The sequence below is a fragment of the Aethalodelphis obliquidens genome, unplaced genomic scaffold (assembly GCF_003676395.1).
Source record: "Aethalodelphis obliquidens isolate GAN/ISIS:26980383/991018 unplaced genomic scaffold, ASM367639v1 scaffold14, whole genome shotgun sequence".
NCBI classification, from domain to species: domain Eukaryota; kingdom Metazoa; phylum Chordata; class Mammalia; order Artiodactyla; family Delphinidae; genus Aethalodelphis; species Aethalodelphis obliquidens.
This window is the reverse complement of record NW_020837958.1, coordinates 35027767-35051165: the sequence shown is the minus strand read 5'-3', so window position 1 is coordinate 35051165 and position 23399 is coordinate 35027767. Positions and strand designations below refer to the sequence as shown.

At 36.8% G+C, this 23399-nt stretch overlaps 1 protein-coding gene across 6 annotated transcripts in view; it reads right to left on the bottom strand.

The window, feature by feature from the left end:
* Nucleotides 1-23399, bottom strand: part of SBF2 (SET binding factor 2) — a 459568-nt gene that overhangs the window by 354376 nt on the left and 81793 nt on the right. For all 6 annotated transcript variants that reach the window (XR_003434541.1, XM_027115413.1, XM_027115415.1 and 3 more), the window contains exon 2: nucleotides 19153-19238. Coding sequence is in view for 5 of the 6 variants with exons in the window: in XM_027115413.1 (XP_026971214.1) it covers nucleotides 19153-19238 (86 nt within the window). In the remaining variant the exon portion in view is untranslated. The remainder of the gene's footprint in view (nucleotides 1-19152; nucleotides 19239-23399) is intronic.

Sequence of the window (23399 nt, the reverse complement as noted above, 5' to 3'; positions counted from 1 at the left end):
GTTCCAATGAGCATCAAGGAGACAGTTTGGAGACTTTAAAAAGGACTTTACCAAACAGAGAGAAACAAATAAAAATAGAGGTCAACAAACTTAAAAGCAGTCCACAGCATAGGATAAATCACAGTGCTCTCCAAACTTTTTCACTTCCTGCAACACAGATGTTATTTACACAGCACACATGGTAAATCAAGACTGCTCACATCAGTGGTCTCAATACCTCAACACACTGATGGCCCAGCCAAGTGGCACAGAGCATCGCTTGGCAAGTTCCACACTAACCTACCGCAGCTTATTTGCTCTCAGCCTTCATAAATTCTAATCTATTCCAAGCCAGAGAGCCATCCAAAGCCCGAGAACACCTTTGAAGGTCCTTCATATGGGTTCCTCACTTCCCAGCTACCTTTGTGCTAGGAGGTGGGGAGTGCTATCTTCTGCTCTTTCTCTTGAGAGACAGAAAGAAATAGTAGCTAATTCTGACCTACACCTTGGACCCTCCTATTTTATTCCTGTTTTAAATCTGGAAGAAAAGCCTCATCTAGCTGCTTGGTAACTGACCACTGAGTGACTTTATTCAATTAGTGAGCTCTTACCTCCACATATAGGAGTAGCTACCTGAACCAGAGGGCTAAGGTGATTTGAGATTATAAAATACACCAATATTGGTATTTGAAACTTGCCACAGATATTAATATGGTGTGATATGGAGTATATTAACTTCTCATTATACCATGTTCTTGTAATGTTTTCATACCCTTGCAGCACTGCAACTAACACCTCTAAAAATGACTGCCAGAGCAGTAGCAAGAGCTCATGACTCTACTAGCAATAGCTGGCACTAGTCTCCGGTCTCTAATATGATCTGTTACAAAGCTAGCCAAAAATAATGTCCAAAGATTTGTCCTAATTGAAATTTCTTTTTGAAAAGCAGAAGGCAACTGAATTAAGATCCTAAATGTACATGTACATAGTGTAACATCCAGCATTACATGGACCAGCTACCCATTTAATCACTTTCAACTAGATCATGTAAGTGTCTGAAATCTCACTTAGTATAAAATAATTAAATAGGATAGGTAAGATTTAACATTCTGCCCTGCATATGGTCTAGAAAGTCCAATTTATTAGGTTAAGAGTCTTATATTTGTAATTTACCAACACATCTAAACATTTTAGAACCACCAACTTTTGAAAAAAAGAACATGAGTATGTATATATTTTAATACAAATTTAGAAACAGGATTTCGAAGGAGAAAAACATAGTATTTCCAAGTACAGGAACAACAACTGGAATATTAACCTGAATAGGTCAGGCTAATGTTCTTATAAATTTGTGAAGCAGAACAAGACCCTTGAAGATGATGTGTATAAAACTATGAAGGTGAATATATATACAAGAACAAGTTTATCGTCACTAAAAAAATGCTATTAGACTGAATCTGAGGGCATGGGCCACATCTGTCTTATTTACTGTTGTATCCCCAGCACCCAACACATTGTCCAGCACCTAACAGGCACTAAGAACATACTTAAGGATGAATCACTGGAAGCTACATGACCATTTGGAAAAGACTATTGTATACAAACTAATTTAACCATCAAAAAGGAGGTTGGAATTTGACCAGGAAACCTTTAAGGTCCTTTCCAAACCCTAAGATCACATGACATTTTTATCATTACCCCAGTGAAGATTTTAAATGAGGGTCACACTTCATTATAGGAAGAACCTTTAGAGAGATGTCTACCAGTTACTAGAGGCTGCATGATAACCCATCAGTCATTCTATACAAATCTTTGTCAAGCAGGAAAAAAGAAAGAAAAATGAGTAAAAGAGAATCACTAAACATTACAGATCCTAAAGGACAAATTAACCTTATTTATATATTTCTATATTTTGAAACTAGACAATTAGATTAATCTAAAAAAATTATCAAGTCCATGGATTGTATTAAAAGAATAAATCTTTAAATGCTGTGTTATGTACACTAACAAATAACTAAGGGGGAAAATCCCCTAGTATCAAAAGTACATAGAGGGACTTCCCTGGTGGTGCAGTGGTTAAGAATCCTCCTGCCAAGGCAGGCGACACGGGTTCGAGCCCTGGTCTGGGAAGATCCCACATGCCGCGGAGCAACTGAACCCGTGCACCACAACTACTGAGCCTGAGCTTTAGAGCCCCTGCGTCACAACTGCTGGGCGTGTGCACTGCAACTGCTGAAGCCCACGCGCCCTAGAGCCTGTGCTCCACAACAAGAGAAGCCACCACAATGAGAAGCCCACGCCACAATGAAGAGTAGTCCCCGCTCGCCACAACTAGAGAGAAAAGCGCACGCGCAGCAACGAAGACCCAACGCAGCCAAAAAAAAAAAAAAAAAAACCAAAAAAACAAATGTAAATATATTACTTAAAAACATATATATTTTAAAAACAAATATATTTTTTAAAAAGTACATAGAATAATTTTTTCCTTAGAAGCCTCAAATTGGAAAGTCCTGTAACAGTTAAGCAACTGCTCAGTTACAGAATTCAGAAATACGTAAGATTTTTTTTTACTTGTGCCTAACTCGCTTTAATGATAAACTGCAAATGTATGATAAATCTCTCTACTCTTTTCTTTGTCTTGAATGGAATACAAATATTTTAAAAAATAGTGTATCATATACAAATAGATTGCACACTAAATGTGTAACCTATTTGATTACAGGAAGTCATAATTACGGTTGTGTACAACTCACCTGTCTGAATAATTTTTGGCTACTTTAATCCAAGAAACTAACATCCATCACTACTTCATATTAAAGATATTTTCTATAATAATTTGGTGAGATTAAAGTATGTTACAATTTGCTTTGTAAAATCAAAACTATGCAGAACTCTAAAAGCTAGTTAACCTAGCTCATTTGCTTTCCTTAGGCTATCTGGCAAGCAGCAACAGGTAACTGGCTGCCTTGATTACTTATAAACTAATGGGCTACACTATTCCTGCCAATACTTTCTTATTTTTTAATAGTACTTATCACTTCTCAAGTACCATATAATTTACTTATTCATTATAGTTAGTGTCAGTCCATTCTCTACTATAAATTTAAGTTCTAAGAAGACAGGGATCTTATCTGCTTCACTGCCATATCATCAACACCCATCTCAGTGACTGACACATAGTAAGTGTTCAATAAATATCTGTTAAATGAATGAACTGGCATTAAATCATAGCCAAATTTTCAAAATGGCTATAAATTTTAAAGCAAAATTCTGGACAGATGAGCAAACTACAAAAAAAAAAAGTTTTTCGTAAGTACTCACAAGCTAGCACTTTAATAATCTTTATTTTAAAAATCATCAGATATGATCCAGCAATTCCACTCCTGGGTATATATCCAAAGAAAACAAAAACACTAATTCAAAAAGATTGCACCCAATGTCCATAGCAGCACTATTTACAACTGCTAAGATATAGAAGCAACCAAACTGTCCATCAACAGATGAATGGATAAAGAAGATGTGGTGTGGAATACAACTTAGCCATTGAAAAGAATGAAATTTTACCATTTGCAACAACATGGATGGACTTGGAGGTATTACGCTTAAGTGAAATACATCAGACAGAGAAAGACAAATACTATAAGTTATCACTTATATGTGGAATCTAAAAAATAGGACAAACCAGTGAATATAACAAAAAAGAAACAAACTCACAAAAAAAGAACAAACCAGCGGTTACCAGTGGGGAGAGAAAGAGGGGCAAGATAAGGGTAAGGGATTAAGAGGTACAAACTACAGTGTATAAAATAAATAAGCTACAAATATATATTGTTCAGCACAGGGAATAGGGCAAATATTTTATAATAACTATAAATGAAGTAAAACCTTTAAAAATTGGGAATCACTATGCTGTATACCTGAAACTTACATAATATTGTAAGTCAACTATACCTCAATTTTAAAAATTTTTTTAATTTAATAAAATAAAAATCACTAGAGATCTATATCTAAGTTATTAGTTTCTGGACTCCACCCCTACCCCTTTTTCATGTTTAGGAAACAATTCTTCACTTTTAGTAACAGCAGCATCACATCATTCTACTACTTAAAGTTGTCACCATCACCAAGAGGCAACAACAGGCTGTTCTGTGAAATAAGATTACAGGCATTACCTAGATAGAACAATATTAATATAAGTAAATATTCATGTGAAATTGAAATGCATATTCCAGAAATTTTAAAGAAGGCACATTCAGTTTAAAAGAATTTCTAGCTGATGGAATAAATAGAAAATATCGATATTACTTATGAGCAGGGAGCCTTCCTGTGGCTCTTTTCAACTCAGAAAATGTCTCTCCTTCCACCTCTCTGACCTGCCAGAAAGAAAAACATTTAACCAGAATCCAAGATTCTACCTCATCTTGTTTATCAGTGCTCAGAAGTCTCAGGAAAAGCAGTCACTGCCTGGGGAAAGAGACCAGTAAACCTCAAACAATGGAAGCCACAAACAATGGAAACCACAATTAATTCATAAATTGACAGCACTTCTCATTTAAGTTTTATAGCAGTTTATTCCTATTTCCAAAATAAGTACATAGTACTGAATTGGAGAAATATACTGAAGATCTTACTAGGCTTAACGAGATCTTCCTGTCAGTTATGAACCCAATAGTAGAATCTATTTCATTAGAAGACTAAGGCTGTCGTAATCAAAGCTATTCTGAGTTCACTCATACTATGGTGTGTTTCTTGTAAATACAGTCCATCTTTGGAAGAAATAAAAGCTGCTAGCTCCTTAATTACCAAAGATTTGTATCATTAGACCCTTTTGATTTTATTGTTTTAAAGTTAACACTTTTCTATTCATGTCTTTCCAATGCCAGTTAAACCTTCCTAATTAGAATAAGACTTATCTTGTTAATTTTTTTTAACAGAAACAGAAAAAGAAAAAAACTTTTAAAAAATCAGCTTACCTCATCTAACACAAGAATAGAGTATTTTAGTTTAGTTTTAGAAAAGCTTTAGCAGAGAGTCAAAAGACCAGGAGTTTTTGTAATCATCTCAGCCAATAGTAAGTAGCTATATGACCTGGATTTCAATATCTAATTTTTAACACAAATGGAGATGAATTTTAGCACTTAAAGTAAATTCAACTTACCTAAAATTGTCACTTTTCTCTTTAGCTTTCCAAAGCTTGAATTTATACAAATTTTCCCAACTTAAGAAATGATCTAAATTTCCACATATATTTCAGATTCTGGATAATTCTTAGCCTAACTTAAAGTATCTTTAAACTAGCTAGAATTAGCTGTTTAAAGAAATAAACTTTAGGGCTTCCCTGGTGGCGCAGTGGTTGAGAGTCCGCCTGCCGATGCAGGGAACACGGGTTCGTGCCCCGGTCCGGGAAAATCCCACATGCCGCGGAGCGGCTGGACCCGTGAGCCATGGCCGCTGAGCCTGCGCGTCCAGAGCCTGTGCTCTGCAACGGGAGAGGCCACAGCAGTGAGAGGCCCGCATACCACAAAAAAAAAAAAAAGAAAGAAATAAACTTTACTAAGGATTGATTATCTTTATGATTAACTTATGAAATACTGGCCCTATTTTTAGCTTTTATTATATTTAAGGAGATGTCAGAAATCATTCTACTATCCCCTTTATAGACACATTTCAGTAAAATGCAATAGTAAACTACTGCTGACATAAGTACAAAACGAATCCGCCTGCCAATGCAGGGGACATGGGTTCCAGCCCTGGTCCGGGAAGATCCCACATGCCGCAGAGCAACTAAGCCTGTGTGCCACAACTACTGAGCCTGTGCTCTAGAACCTGCAAGCCACAACTACTGAGCCCACATGCCACAACTACTGAAGCCCGCGTGCCTAGAGCTCATGCTCCGCAACAAGAGAAGCCACCGCAATGAGAAGCCCACATACCGCAATGAAGAGGAGTCCCTGCTCACCGCAACTAGAGAAAGCTCGTGCACAGCAACGAAGACCCAAGGCAGCCAAAAATAAAAAATATATAAATAAATTTATTTTAAAAAAAGACATATATATTACACACACACACACATATACAAACACACACACATATATATGTATATATATAAAATTTCAAGGCATGTCTTCAAGGTAAGGAAAGATAAAATTTACTATAACAGATACAGCCACATCACTGATAGATTTATAACTGATTAATAAACTTTTAGTTCTCAAAGATTAAAAAACTTTTCTTCAGTAAGTTTTGTCAACTTAGTAACTCTCCACCTAAAATTTTGTACATTGGTGATATTAGTGACTTTTTATAGACACATAAGTACCACTAGAGGCCACCAAATACTTCATTTTTTAAAACTGACACATTTGTTAAGTTATAAGAAAAATGACCATATCCATAGCAGGGAAAGTTCCACATGAATACTCAAAGCACAATACAAACTCAAGAAAAAAGATCTGAACATATTTCATGCAGTAAATAGTATGTCTGGATCACCAAAGAACTTGATTAGAACAAGAACTGGGGTGTGGGGGGATGGAGAGTATCAAAATATCATTCCTTATATACCATTGAAAATAGATTATATGACCTAGAGAGTTGATGTTCTCTAAATAGCTGTTGCCTTTCTTAATCAAATTATATATCTATATATAGGTATATATACTGATACAGACAGATAAATAAAATCCCAGAGTTCAATATTCTTTCCTCCATATCACAAAGTCTTTCACATATAGTAATGTTTTTACATCTAAAGTTGGCTACCATCTATAGCAATTAAAATTTTGATAAAGAAGTTCTATTTATAAAAGTCGCCCCACAAATTTGAATATATCCAAATTTCTGGCTTGACAAAGAAAATCTGGCTCGGCAGAATAGATAACACCTGAGAAAACTTTGCTCTGACACCCTAGGTGAATTGCTGCTAGAATACCCTATGTCCCCTCATTTCTTCCAGTCTCCTCCTCCTCACTAAAGGTAAATAGCAAGAAACAGAAGGTCCAAGTAGGATTCAGAGATTCTGTAGATCCAAGTGAAATCTATGAAACAAAATGGGACTTCTTATTATCCGACTGTCCACCTTTTCTGCATGATGATACACTATTTTTCAAGAGTTTTCAAGCATTCCAGGTAAACTTTATTCGTTCATGCTTTTGGTGTTCTATTTAAAGTCTCTGCTTAACTAAAGGTTGCAAAGATGTTCTCCTAAGTTTTCCTTTAAAAACCTTTATACTTTTAGCTTTTACATTTAGTCTATGATCTACTTCAAATTAATTTTTCTGTAGGTTGTGAGGCAGGGTCAAGGCTTTTTTTTTTTTCCAAATGGACATTCAGTTGTTTCAGCACCATTTGTTGAAAACCCTATCTTTTTCACAACTGAATTACCTTGGCAACTTTATTGAATATATATTTACCATAATGTGTGTGTTTGCTTCTAGACTGTAGCAAGGATCTACAAAAGACAATCCTTAAGCCAATACCACATTTGAATACTGAGCTCTACAGTATGCCTTGAAACCAGGTAGTACAAGTCCTCCAACTTTGTTCTTCTCCAAATTCTTTGGCTACTTGCTATACAATGTGTCTTAGAGACTGATTCACGTCACTGAACAAAGCTCTAGGTCATATTTTTCTAAAAAGTTTTTAATAGTAGTAAAATATACATAACATAAAATTTATCATCTTAACCATTTTTAAATGTGCAGTTCAGTAGTGTCAAGTACATTCATATTGTCCTGCAATCACTCTCCAGAACACTTTTCATCTTGCAAAACTGAAAATCTATACCCATAGACTTAGCATAATGTCCTCAAGGTTCATCCATGTTGTAGCACATGTCAGAATCTCCTTCATTTTTAAGGCTGAATAATATTTCATTGTATGTATATACCACATTTTGTTTATCCATTTATCTGTCAGTGGATACCTGGATTGCTTTTGGCTGTGGTGAATAATGCCACTATGAACGTGTGAACAAAAAATCGATTTGAGTCCCTGCTTTCAGTTCTTTGGGGTATATACCCAGAAGTGAAATTGCTGGACCATACAGTAATTCCATTCTCAATTTTTTGAGGAACCGCCCTATCATTTTCCACGGTAGCTGTACCATTTTACATTCCCACCAACAGTACACAAGGACTGTAATTTCTCCACATCTTTGCCAGCACTTTGTGTTTTTTTATATTAGTCATCGTAATAGGTGTGAAGTGGTATCTCACTGCTGTTTTGATTTGCGTTTCCCTAATGGTTAGTGACATTAGCATCTTTTCATCTGCTTGTTGGCCATCTTCTATCTCATACTTTTTAACAGTTGCATTATATTCTGATGAATGACTGTGGCACTACTAATTCAATCAGTCACCTACTGATAGACATTTAGGTAGTTTCCAATTTTTTGCCTTGAATAACTTTACACATGCATATGTATAAGTAACCATAAAAATCAATTTGTTCAGGACGCATGTTTTCCGATTCACTACCTTTCACTCTCAAAAGCATTCTGGTTTGAATAATATATATTATTTATCCAAGTGTCAGTTCTGCTATAGGACAAATTGCTACAAGTGAAATTAGGCAAGAACTAACTTTGATTAACCTTCCAAGGCTATTTGTTACCAGAGCTCACCCCGTATTAGAAGTCCGGTATTAGAAAGAGATACCAAAATATGGCTTAGCTCTGTCTGAGACATGTAGGCTATACACTTAGATTACAGGAATTGCAGAAAACACACAGGCATGACTAGGATTCAAGTACAAAAGACTGACAGAATAGTGATACCATCACTTCCCAGAGAAAACAAAATACCCAAAAAATGAAAACTGAATCTTACAGAAAGTCTGTAGTAAGGGGGCCACAAAAACAAAATAAAACAAAAACAGGGAAAAATGGAAGAGAATTAACTGACATTAAGAGAAAATTAGCATGATGAAGACTGTTGTATTTTCTCTGACACCAAGTATGTGTTTTTTCCCAATACCAACTGGGTGTCCAACAATTCAATTCATTTATGACACTAACTTCCCAGAGTCAGTGCAGACCCCACAATCAAGGGGTCAGGGCTCTGCCCCACAAGACTGCCCTCACTCCAGATGCCAGCTGCAAAAGGGATGACCAAGTTATCCACACTTCTGCCTGCAGACTACAAATTCAGGGGCTCACATGACTGTCCCCCTCAGGTTCAATAATTCACTAGGACAGCTCACTGAACTCAGGAAAACACTTTACCTACACTTACCAGTTTACTGTAAAGTATATAACTCAAAAAGAGCCAAACAGAAGAGATAGATAAGTCAAGGTATGGAGGGAGGGGGTGACACAGAGCCTCCACACCTTCTCCAATCACACTGCCTTCCCAGCACATAGATGTGTTCACCAACTTGGAAGATCTCTATATCCCTTCATCTAGGGGTTTTTATGGAAGCTTCATTAGGTAAGCATGATTGATTAGCTCGTTGGCCATTGGTGATTGAACTCAATCTCCAGCCCCTCTCCCCTCCCAAGTAGGGCTGAAATTTCCAAACCTCTAACCGCATGGTTGGTTCCTGTGGCACATCAGCCCCCTTCCTGAAGCTACCTAGCGTTCCCTAAATTCATAAGCCATCTCATTAGCATACAAAAGACAGTAAACTCCAAAGATTTCAGGAACTTTGTGCCAGGAACTGAGACAAAAACTAAATACAGTGTTCATTTTTTATTTTACCACAAAGACTGAATTAATGATGTCAAAAAATAAAGTGGTCAAGGAGAATTAAGATAAGGGAAAAGGCCTCTGAATTTCAGCAAGAACACTGTGGCAGAAGAAAGGTAGTTGTTCACTAAATCTGTTTCACTTTTCTCCTAGGCACCCATCTAGGCTTTATTTGCCAAACTCCCATTACAGTTAACTGTGGTTAAATGACTGATTTCTGATGAATGGAACAGGATAGAAGTGATGTATACAGCCTCCCAGGCCTACCCCATAAAACCCACCTCCATGCTTTCTTTTACTACTCTGCCAACTGAATGCTGATGCCCAAGATGACCCTGAGAACCACACTTTGAAGACAGCAAACCACACTCCTGTCTACACCACTGTCACTAATCAAGTAAGTGATTATGCAAGTAAGAAGAAAAAAGCTTGTTCCATTCTAGCCACTAAGGCTTCAAGGTTCACCTATTATAACATCTAGTATTTATTAACTTAATGAATTCAGAAAATATTACTAAACTTCAACTTTGTGATTTCAGAATGGAGAGGACATAAAGTGTACTTCAGAATAAACCTCTGAAATGTGGGTGAGATGGATGTAAGAGATGCGAGTGGACAGCAAGAAATCATAACATTATAGTTTATTAAAATATTAATAGACAATCACCTGATAACAGTCCTGTAGGAAAAGCAGTATTATCAGAAAGATAAATTAACTTTGCTTAAGATTTTAAAGTTTCAGATCCCATATTGCTTCCAGAGTACCACACCAGTCTCTTATAGAAATAGAGACAGCAAATGAAGAATAATCATTTGAAACATTTTATAATGAAGAAGAAATAGGATAATAGCTAAGAAATAAACTCAAGAAAAGACTTTTTAAAGTTAATACTTGGGATCAATGGAAAATGAAGAATAGAACAAGGAACTGGACATTAAAAAGTATAGAACAACCATAGTGGTGATATGACAGACAATTACATGAGAGATCAGTAGCAGTATTCTGTGTGGTAACGGGGCCAGGCTGTCTGCAAACAACATGAATTTGTAGTAGGTCAGGCTTGTGTACTGTAGTTCTACGTCTTCTTCAGGAAGTTCACCATGGCGTCAAAGCATTAGGGATAGCAGGACCCCAACATGGCAAGAAAACCTCTCCTGAGGTGGTTCTGAGAGCAGACCATGGAGACTGGGTAGGTGATTCTCTAGCATAACTGAGGCTATCAATACATTGGTAAAATAAGCAGAATTGTAAGCTACTGAAAGTCTAGTACAGTATAACAAACCACCTTAGTAAGCATCAAGGAATGTGAGAAGAGTAACACCAAGACTGACTAGCTTCTTCTACCTCAGAGATGTTGAGAGAATCCACTATCTCAGATGCATCCTCTAGACTCCATCTACAGGATGGAGTTCCTACCTGCTATGCAGTTTTATTACTTCAAAGAGACAACTGTGTCTTTGGGAGTAGGAAACAAAAATGTGAGCTCAAACCACCACTTTCCAGCTTAAACCCCATTTGTACCCACTTGCTTTGTTGTGAACATAACTTTAAACGTCCTTTTTGTAGTCCTTAGTATGTTTCAAAAGCCATGTCTTCATGAAACAATCTAAATATCCATTGACAGAGGAACAGATAAAGAAGATGTGGTACATATATACAATGGAATACTACTCAGTCATAAAAAAGAACAAAATAATACGATTTGCAGCAACATGGATGCAACTGGAGATTGTCATACTAAGTGAAGTCAAAAAGAGAAAGAGAAATACCATATGATATCACTTACATGTGTAATCTAAAATATGGCACAAATGAACCTATGAAACAGAAACAGACACAGAGAACAGACTGTGGTTGCCATGTGGGGGGTGGTATGGGAGTGATGGACTGGGAGTATGGAGTTAGTAGATGCAAACTATTACATATAGAATGGATAAACAACAAGGTCCTACTGTATAGCACAGGGAACTATATTCAATATCCTGGGATAAACCGTAATGGAATAGAATACATTGAGTATTCTCATAGACTACTCATAGAATACTGAGTCACTTTGCTGTATAGCAGAAATTAACACAACACTGTACATCAACTATACTTCAATAAAAAAATAAATTAAAAAAAGCCATGTCTTCATACTTCATAGCAATGTTCTTGTTTTCAGCCTCAACTCTATGCAAAATCAAGAGTTCTTCCACACATCCTTTACACCAGCTTTAAAACTAAATTCATCACCAAGCACCCTACCTCAGCACAGAGGCTTTAGATGCTACCTACAGTATCTTTCATAGGTCTCGTTTATAATTATATATTTTTTATTTTTAGCTGTCTTCTGATCTCAAATCTCTCTGGCTGGGAAAGTATCCGGCCTATCTTTATTTTAAATATTACTTATACAGCTAGTTTTTTATACTCACATGCAGGACCTACATTTTCACCTATTATATTTAATCCTCTTACATAAAGGGCCCGTAACTCCAGCCTTTTAAAATCTTTGTGAACCCTGATTCTGTCATCCAGTATGTTCACTACCTTTCTCATTCTCCTTTCACGCATATTCCTCTACAAAGAGGGGAGAAAATTCTCTTCCGTCCTTTCTACACTCGGTTTCCTGACCAAACAGTATTTATATCTAGGTCAGATGGACCACTGCTAGCCCATCTGCGGTATTCAATGCATTCTAAACAACTAAAAGAATTAAAATATTACATGATACTTATACTTACTTCTCTGCCCTCAAATAGCATCCCATACTAAGGCTACTTCTCCTATGTTACAACTGCAGAATGCTGAATACAAGATTTTTTTACCTCTTCTCCCCAATCTATACTTATAATTACAGAAAACTGGATTCATACTGAAGGTAGTCAAATCATTAGTCTATAACTTAAATAAATGAGCTAATATCTTAAGAACCTCAAATTTATAAATTCTAATGACACGGTTAATCCTCTTTTACTCAAGCCACAACATTTTTTATCACAGTACTTTAGACTTCTAAAAAAATCAGAAAGATTTACAAATGCGTCAGTGCAGGCATTCCCTAGTGAAGATGGTGGCATGTTTTCTGAATTATGATATAAAAAAATTCACTTCTGAGACAGGGCATCTTTAAAAAGAGCTAGTGCCTAAACAATACTATTTTGTTGATGCCCAAAACCAAGCCAATAAAAATATTTCTTCCCATAATCAGAAATAGATTGTTAGCCATAGAATGCCTCTGCAAAACAATTCTTACATTTTCTTTGAAATATTGTCTCTAAAATTAACTGAAACTTTATTTATATGACTGTCTGTGGTTTCCATGTATGCCTAAAAGGCACAAGAAAAAGATAAAAATATCCCAGAATTGGAAAAGCAGTCATTATGTTTGGTTTAGCTTATTTTCATATTTTTATTTTTAAAAACCATCCAAATTAAAGTTCAGCATTTCTCAATAGAAGAAAAGAAAGAGAAGGCGATTTCTTTACACAAAAGCAGCAAGACTAAATTCAGCATCCTCTAAATTAAATTTGGGATTTGACTTATTAGCGAATGAATGCCTTAAATCCTTTCCCACAAGTCATAAAGTTTAGTCTTCATTCTGAACAGAATTACCTTTCATTTATTTTTTTTTCATGGAAAGGAATTTTACTTTAAATATAGCAGCGTGTACATCTCAATCCCAAACTCCCTATCTATCCCTCCCCTCAGGTAACCATAAGTGCATTCTCTAAATCTGTCAGTCTGTTTCTGTTTTGTTCATATAAGTTCATTTGTATCATTTTTTTTAATTTTTTTTTAGGTTCCCCATATAAGTGATATCATATGATATTTGTCTTTGTCTGACTTACCAATACTTCACTTAGTATGATAATCTCCAGGTCCATCCATGTTGCTGCAAATGGCATGATTTCATTCTTTTTAAAGGCTGAGTAATATTCCATGGTATATATGTACACATTCTCTTTATCCATTCATCTGTTGCTTCTATGTCTTGGCTTTTGGGCATATATCCAGAGAAAAACATGGTTCGAAAGGATACGTGCACCCCAATGTTCATTGCAGCACTGTTTACAATACCTTTCATTTAGAATTTAAATACATGAAATACTTGTTGTGTGGGCAGGAAAGATGGCAACAGAAAATAATTTCAAGTCTAATACTATGCTCTGAACCCAGGTTTATCCTCCGAAAAAAATAAGTGAAGTTGGTTTCTAATAACACAGCATTCTTTTTTTTTTTAACATCTTTATCGGAGTATAATTGTTTTACAATGGTTAGTTTCTGCTTTATAACAAAGTGAATCAGCTATACATATACATATATCCCCAAATCCAGTGCCTCTTGCATCTCCCTCCCACCCTCCCTATCCCACCCCTCTAGGTGGTCACAAAGCACCGAGCTCATCTCCCTGTGCTATGTGGCTGCTTCCCACTAGCTATTTTACATTTGGTAGTGTATGATATGTCCATGCCACACTCTCACTTTGTCCCAGCTTACCCTTCCTCCTCCCTGTGTCCTCAAGTCCATTCTCTACGTCTGCGTCTTGAATCCTGTCCTGCCCCTAAGTTCTTCAGAACCAACTTTTTTTTTTTAGATTCCATATATGTGTTAGCATACGGTATTTGCTTTTCTCTTTCTGACTTACTTCACTCTGTAGGACAGACTCTAGGTCCATCCACCTCACTACAAATAATCCAATTTCATTTCTTTTTATGGCTGAATAATATTCCATTGTATATATGTGCCACATCTTCTTTATCCATTCATCTGTCGATGGACACTTAGGTTGCTTCCATGTCCTGGCTATTGTAAATAGAGCTGCAGTGAACATTGTGATACAAGACTCTTTTGAATTATGGTTTTCTCAGGGTATATGCCCAGTAGTGGGATTGCTGGGTTGAATGGTAGTTCTATTTGTAGTTTTTTAAGGAACCTCCATACTGTTCTCCATAATGGCTATATCAATTTACATTCCCACCAACAGTGCGAGAGGGTTCCCTTTTCTCCACACCCTCTCCAGCATCTACTGTTTGTAGATTTTTTGATGATGGCCATTCTGACTGGTATGAGGTGATACCTCATTGTAGTTTTGATTTGCATTTCTCTAATGATTAGTGATGTTGAGCATTCTTTCATGTGTTTGTTGGCAATCTGTATATCTTCTTTGGAGAAATGTCTATTTAGGTGTGCTGCTCATTTTTGGACTGGGTTGTTTGTTTTTTGATATTGAGCTGCATGAGCTGCTTGTAAATTTTGGAGATTAATCCTTTGTCATTTGCAAATATTTTCTCCCATTCTGAGGGTGTCTTTTGGTCTTGTTTATGGTTTCCTTTGCTGTGCAAAAGCTTTCAAGTTTCATTAGGTCCCATTTGTTTATTTATGTTTTTATTTCCATTTCTCTAGGAGGTGGGTCAAAAAGGATCTTGCTGTGATTTATGTCATAGAGTGTTCTGCCTATGTTTTCCTCTAAGAGTTTTATAGTGTCTGGTCTTACATTTAGGTCTTTGATCCATTTTGAGTTTATTTTTGTGTATGGTGTTAGGGAGTGTTCTTACTTCATTTTTTCCATGTAGCTGTCCGGTTTTCCCAGCAGCACTTATTGAGGAGGCAACACAGCATTCTTTTAACACAGCATGCTTTTAAACATTTCTGAACCTCAGTTCTTCCAAATTATAGAATCCTGTTTTCAGATCTTGCATTTACATTAAAGTCCAAATGCTAACCATAGCTTAAAGTGTCACTCTGAGAATACTCTCAGAATACTCTCAGATCTTGGCTGAGACTAAGAGTCAAAAAACCTGGGTTTGAATGCTAGCTCTGCTGCCATTGAGCTGCTAGACCTTAGTGAAACCATTTAAAACTTCCTAATCCTCAATTTACCTACCTTTAAATTAGATATACTACCTCTAATCATCTAATGTGTGAGTTCATCACAGTCTGTGAATTGTATGTAACTGTTAGATATTAACATTAATGTTACATGCTAAAAACTTGTTCCACTACTACCACCTTGGTAGGGTAAGATTTTTTTCCATGTAAATCATCACAAAAGGGTCACTACCACCCTGGAATCAAAAAACCACCTAGGCTCTGAGCCAAATCACCTTCAATTAGACTAAAATTTTATTAGGCCTATCTCTGGTCTTGAAGTTGCAGGAGTTGCTCTAGATTACACAGTATATCACAGTTACTCAATTATTGCTGTTAACATGCAGAATAGTTGCACCTCCCTAACCTATAAAGTAAAGCACAAAGCCATAAATAATAAGACAACAAAAATTTAACAGTTAATGTTCTATTATGTTTTAAAAATGGGCTTTGGGGACCTCCCTGGTGGTCCAGTGGATAAGACTCTGTGCTTCCACTGCTGGGGCACGGGTTCCATCCCTGGTCGGGGAGCTAAGATCCCACGTGTCACACAGTGCAGCCAAAAGATAAAAAAATAAAATAAAATTTAAAAAATTTTTAAATAAAAATTAAAAATGGGCTTTGTTAGATAAACAAATTTATTCTGTACCTGACAAAGCACAATAGACATTAGATGATGAGAATTGCTATCAGTTACGAAAAAATTAAAAGAAAAAATTCCCAATGTAATCCAGCACTTCAAATATTCTTTAAATATTAATCTGGCTCCCAAAATCTTGAAATGCTTCATGAAGAATCAGCCAAGATGTCATCTAGGAAGATCTTAGGTGAGGAAAAGTTATGCTACCTCTTAACACCTCGGTTTCACCAATCCAGCAGCACACGGCTCTACTTGTTATTGGAGAGGCACTGACAGCACTTGAACATGGGAGTGTCTGTCACACAAAGAAAAAATATCCATTTACTAACTATTAAAATCAACATGTGTCTCTCCATCACTACGGGAGAAATATCAGAGGCATCACAGTATCTATGCCTTAGCTTTCAAAACACAAAAATTATTCCTTCTCAGTCATAGCTAAATAGCTAGAGTCAAATCATGATCTCTCTCTGACCCAATAATGTCTGCTGTTCTTGAAATTTATGAAGGTGGTTCACTGTTCATATTTTCAAACTGATGTAGTTTATATCCATCCACACATTGATGTGAGGGGAGGTAGGAACTCACAAAAAGTTCTAAAAGGTCTCCAGTACCAAAATTTTCCCCTTTCAATCATTACTAAAAAGGACAGTGAAGCAGAGTTTAAAAGCTTTAATAGTACAAACACCAGTTATCCACACCATAAGACCAATTATTACTATTTGCAGGCATGTGGAAGAGAAGAGAAAGGAATACAAGGGCTCTCTTAAAAACCTACTTTTCTCCTCCATCTGTGTGGTAACTTTTACCTTACCCAGAACACTTGACTTCTGACACTTCTAGTCACCCAGTGTGGGGTTTTTTCCCCCCAAACAAGCAATTATCCACGACACCTGCTGGGTGTCCTACAATTTTACAATTTAACTCACTGATTAAGGTTAAGGGCTCAGTCCCACAAGACTGACCCCCACTTCAGATATCAATTGCAAGTAGGTTGTACAGTAGTACAACTTCTGTACGACTTGGCTATAAATCGGAGGTTCCCGTGACCTCCAGCCCTTTGGATTCAATTAATTTACTCAAGTGGCTCAGAGAGCTCGGGAAAACATTTTACTTACATTATCCAGTTTATTAAAGAATATGATAAGGAATACAGATGAACAGCCAGATGAAGAGATACACAGAGTGAGGTCTGGGAGGGTCCCAAGCATATGAATTTCTCTCTCTGTACAGTTGGGGTGCATCACCCTCCCAGTAGGTGCACGTTTCACCAACCTGGAAGCTCTCCAAATCCCAACTTTGGGGATTTTTATGGTGACATCGTCACGTAGGCATGATCAATCATTAATTCCATTTTCAGTCTTTCTCCCTTTTCAAGAGAATAGCAGATGGGGCTGAAAATTCCAAGCTTCTAATCATGGCTTGGTCTTTCCAGTGACCAGCCCCCACCCAGGAGCCATCCAGGAGCCCACCCAGAGTCGCCTCATTAGAACAAAAGACATTCATATCACCCAGGAACTTACAAAGGTTTCAGGAACCCTGTGTCAGGAACCGGGATCAAAGACACTCATAACACTTAGACGGACTTCAGAAGCTCTGTGCCAGGAACTGGGGGCAGAGACCACTATGTATTTTCGATTATCTCAAAGATCCTCACGTTCTTTCCCCATTTTTAATGCCTAAACTCAAGATTTACCCTCTCTGTGTGTCTACAGAATCCACAGCCTTCTTTACAAAACTGGGTTTAACAATCAAAATTAAGCATTTAGAAATGTACCTTTTATCCTCAGCGAGGCAGAAATGGACACTCATTTGCTAGGACAAGAAAATTCATAATTTTCAACATCAGTTTTATTCCTAATAAATATTTCTGATCCAGGCTAACAAGAGAATGAACAATTCTTCCTCTGGGGGAGGTGCTGCAATATGTCAAACAAACAGCAACAATGACAGTAACAATAATAACATTAACAAGCTACCTCATTTATTGAGCACTTACTTTATGGAAGACACTGTTTTAAGCATTTTATTCATATTTTTCCCATTTTACCTTTGCAGTAACCCTATGAGATTACTATTATCATTATCCTCATTTTATAGATGAAGACGGCTGTTCAAGAAGTTAAGTAACTTGTCAGAAGTCATACCGTACAGGTGGGATTTCAACCCAGGCAGTCTCCTCTTCATTGTCATATTATACCAAATGATCGCTCAACAAGAACTGCTTTGATGAACACTGCTCATGTATATGTGTGTGTATGTAAACATACACACAATATAAGTGAATACACAAACATACATACATACACACATATATGCATTCTCTAAACTTTATAGTCATATTGAAAAATACTTTAGTGATCATCTTCTCAGTCTCATTTTACCACCATAGATCCACCACCAGACAGAATGTCCTGGTCATCACAAATTATGCTCCACCATTAAATTCCTTTAAAACGGCTGACAAAAATAAAGCAGTTGAACTGCACTATTATAAAGCAACATACAGATTCTGTAACTGGAAAGAAAGAATTCTGATTTCAAGGCCAAACTCAAACCATGACTGGTCACTATTAAACCAACCTTTGGTTTTGTTTGTCTGTGTTTTTGTTTAGTTGTCACTAAAACAACGACCTAGAAATTTTCAGAAAAAAAATATAATAACTATTTGATTAGTGACACACTATCACTGAAGCTACTAGGCTAAGATTGTGACTAAAAGAATCAGAGGAATTTTTCAGCTTCCAGGTATATAAAAATCATCTATTTCACCTTTAATATTAAAGAGAAGATTAAACAGGAAAAAGAACAGCAAAACAGACATTCCAGAATCAGTATATTCAAAGTTTACTGTATAGGGCGATTATTTCTAATAATGCGTTACAGGTAAATCACCAAATTATTTAAAAGTAACTGCACCATCAATATAGCCACAAATGAAACATGAAAGGAAAAATATCATTATGAAAGTACAATAAAACAATACCACTTACCAGTTCAACTCCCTGTGGAAAAGGTGTATCATCCCAGTCCTTCTGTGGAAACCTCTGGATTATTTTCCCCAGACCTGCTCCTGACCCTATTAATAAAATCAAAGTGAATTTGGTTATAGGGTACTTAAAAATCTGAATACTCATTATATTAATACTTATTTCTAAATGAATATTTGTTGAATAAACTGATATACTGATTAAACATTTTCAAGTTTTAAAGGGTCTAAAACTACCTTCTAAACATAACACTGAAATGACAGGCAATCCCTATCCTATAGACTCTCAAAAGAGTAACACGTATGAAAAGCTAGGAACAACAGACAGAGGCATTAAAATTGGAGTCTCCACACCATGGGAGCAACTGCACTTTGTTCCCAGTAAGGAAAGCCGTCTTCTCAGTATCTCAGGTTGATATTTAAGAAGAACTTTTCTATGGAGACAAAGTAATTTTAAGTGACAAATGAAATGGTACCATTAGCACTAAGCTTCAGTTATGGGTTATAAGAACTGTTTTGGGTTAAATAAAGATTTTTAGAGTGGCCTGGGAACTTGACCATTGTCTAGACAGGGTTTTTCAACATCAGCACTACTGACATTTTGGGCCAGATAATTCCTTGTTGGGTTGGAGGCAGGGGGCTGGGAGCTATCCCGTGCATTATAGGATGTTTAGCAACATCCTTAGCTTCAACCCACTAGAAGTTAATAGCACCCCACCTACAATCACCAAGTTGTTACAACCAAAAATGTCTCCAGGTCACTGCCAAATGTGCTCTGGGGGGGCAAAAACGCCTCTGGTTGAAGACCATTGGACTATATATAGCATTATTGTTATAAAATTACCCTGTGACACTAAAAACCAGATCAACTTAAAATTGAACTTTGGGGATATAATCTGTGAGTAATCTGGGGCTAGAGACTACATGTTAGGCCTAATTGCTTTCTGCCATACTTTAAAATATATTTATTTATTTATTTATTTATTTGGCTGCATCAGGTCTTAGTTGCCCCAAGCAGGACCGTCATTGCCGTGTGCGCGATCTTTTAGTTGCAGCACGTGGGCTCTCAGTTGCAGCATGTGGAATCTAGTTCCTTGACCAGAGATCGAACCCGGGCCCCCTGCATTGGGGGCGCAGAGTCTTAACCACGGGACCACCAGGGAAGTCCCTCTGCAATCCTTTTTAAGAGCTTCATGTGTTTACATATTCTACATGTTGTTCCAACTCACTTTGAAGTAAAAGCAACAACATTCTGATTATTTGGACATCTAAGTAAAGGAAACCTTAACACCTGATTCAAATTTTGTTTTTCTTCACTGATAGCTTCATTACTTTTTTTTATTTTTTAATAGATCTTTACTGGAGTATAACTGCTTCACAATACTGTGTTAGTTTGTGTTGCACAACAAAGCGAATCAGCCATATGCACACACGTGTCCCCACATCCCCTACCTCTTGAGCCTCCCTCCCATCCTCCCTATCCCACCCCCATAGGTCATCGCAAAGCACCGAGCCGATCTCCCTGTGCTATGCGGCTGCTTCCCACCAGCCAACTATTTTATATCGGTAGTGTATATATGTCGACGCTACTCTCACTTTGCCCCAGCTTCGCCCTCCCACCCCATGTCCTCAAGTCCATTTTCTATGTCTACCTCTTTATTCCTGCCCTGCAACTAGGTTCATCAGTACCTTTTTTTTTTTTTAGATTCCATATATATGTGTTTGCATATGATATTTTTTTTTCTCTTTCTGACTTTCTTCACTCTGTAGGACAGACACTAGGTCCATCCACCTCACTAAAAATAACTCAATTTTCTTTCTTTCTATGGCTGAGTAATATTCCATTGTATATATGTGCCACATCTTCTTTATCCATTTATCTGTCGATGGACATTTAGGTTGCTTCCATGTCCTGGCTATTGTAAATAGTGCTGCAACGAACACTGCAGCACATGTCTCTTTTTGAATTATGGTTTTCTCAGGGTATATGCCCAGTAGTGGGATTGCTGGGTCATATGGTAGTTCTATTTTTAGTTTTTTAAGGAACCTCCATACTGTCCTCCATAGTGGCTATATCAATTTACATTCCCACAACAGTGCAAGAGAGTTCCCTTTTCACCACACCCTTTCCAGCATTTATTGTTTCTAGATTTTTTGATGATGGCCATTCTGACTGGTGTGAGGTGATACCTCACTGAAGTTTTGATTTGCATTTCTCTAGTAATTAGTGATGTTGAGCATCTTTTCATGTGCCTCTTGTCCATCTGTATGTCTTTGGTGAAATGTCTATTTAGGTCTTCTGGTGATTTTTTAACTGGATTGTTTGTTTTTTTGATATTGAGCTCCATGAGCTGTTTGTACATTTTGGAGAGTAATCCTTTGTCTGTTGTTTCATTTACAAATATTTTCTCCCATTCTGAGGGTTGTCTTTTTGTCTTGTTTATGATTTCCTTTGCTGTGCAAAAGCTTTAAAGTTTAATTAAGTCTCATCTGTTTATTTTTGTTTTTATTCCCATTACTCTAGGAGGTGGGTCAGAAAAGATCTTGGCTCTGATTTATGTCAAAGCGTGTTTTTCCTATGTTTTCCTCTAAGAGTTTTATAGTGTCTGGCCTTACATTTAAGTCTTTAATCCATTTGGAGTTTATTTTTGTGTATGGTGTTAGGGAGTGTTCTAATTTCCTTATTTTACATGTAGCTGTCCAGTTTCCCAGCACCACTTATTGAAGAGGCTGCCTTTTCTCCATTGTATGTTCTTGCCTCCTTTGTAGTAAATTAGGTGCCCACATGTGAGTGGGTTTATCTCTGGGCATTCTATCTTGTACCACTGATCTATATTTCTGGTTTTGGGCACTGCCATACTGTCCTGATTACTGTAGCTTTGTGGTATAGTTTGAAGTCGGGGAGCCTGATTCCTCCAAGTCCGTTTTTCTTTCTCAAGATTGCTTTGGCTATTCGGGGTCTTTTGTGTTTCCATATGAATTGTAAAATTTTTTGTTCTAATTCTGTGAAGAATGCCATTGGTAGTTTGATAGGGATTGCACTAAATCTGTAGATTGCTTTGGGTCGTATAGTCATTTTCACAATATTTATTCTTCCAATCCAAGAACATGGTATATTTCTCCATCTGTTTATGTCATCTTTGATTTCTTTCATCAGTGTTCTATAGTTTTCTGAGTACAAGTCTTTTGCCTCCTTAGGCAGGTTTATTCCTAGGTATTTTATTCTTTTGGTTGCAATGGTAAATGGGAGTGTTTCCTTAATTTCTCTTTCTGATTTTTGTTGGTGTATAGGAATACCAGAGATTCCTGTGTATTAATTTTGTATCCTGCAACCTTACCAAATTCATTGATTAGTTCTACTAGTTTTCTGGTGGCATGTTTAGGATTTTCTATGTATAGTATCATGTCATCAGCAAACAGTGACAGTTTTACTTCTTTTCCAATTTGTATTCCTTTTATTTCTTTTTCTTCTCTGACTGCTGTGGCTAGGGCTTCCAAAACTATGTTGAATAAGAGTGGCGAGAGTGGACATCCTTGTCTTGTTCCTGATCTTAGTGGAAATGCTTCCAGTTTTTCACCATTAAGTATGATGCTTGCTGTGGGTTTGTGCTATATGGCCTTTATTATGTTGAGGTAAGTACCCTCTGTGCCCATTTTCTGGAGTGTTTTTATCATAAATGGATGTTGAATCCTGTCAAAAGTTTTTTCTGCATCTAATGAGATGATCATATTGTTTTTATTCTTCAATTTGTTAATGTGGTGTATCACATTGATTGATTTGCATATATTGAAGAATCCTTGCATCCCTGAGATAAATCCCACTTGATCATGGTGTATGATCCTTTTAATGTGCTGTTGGATTCTGTTTGCTACTGTTTTGTTCAGGATTTTTACACCTATGTTCATCAGTGATACTAGTCTATAGCTTTCTTTTTTGTGATATTTTTTTCTGGTTTTTAGTGTCAGGGTGAACAGCTGATTCAATTTAAAAAAAAAAAATTCACTATCATCTCTCATCCTCATCCCTGTGAACTGAACTCCCCCCGGCCCTCACCTAGACTTTAAAATCACTTTATGACCAAATCTTACCTTTAAAAGATAAACAGAAAGTTAAGTTCATTTTACTGACCAACTCTGAACTATCTGCTAAAACCGAGGTCACGTCTGACAAAGGCAAAATGAAAACATTCTCAATTAAAATTAACAACTGTGCTCACTTCGGCAGCACATATACTAAAATTAACAACTGCT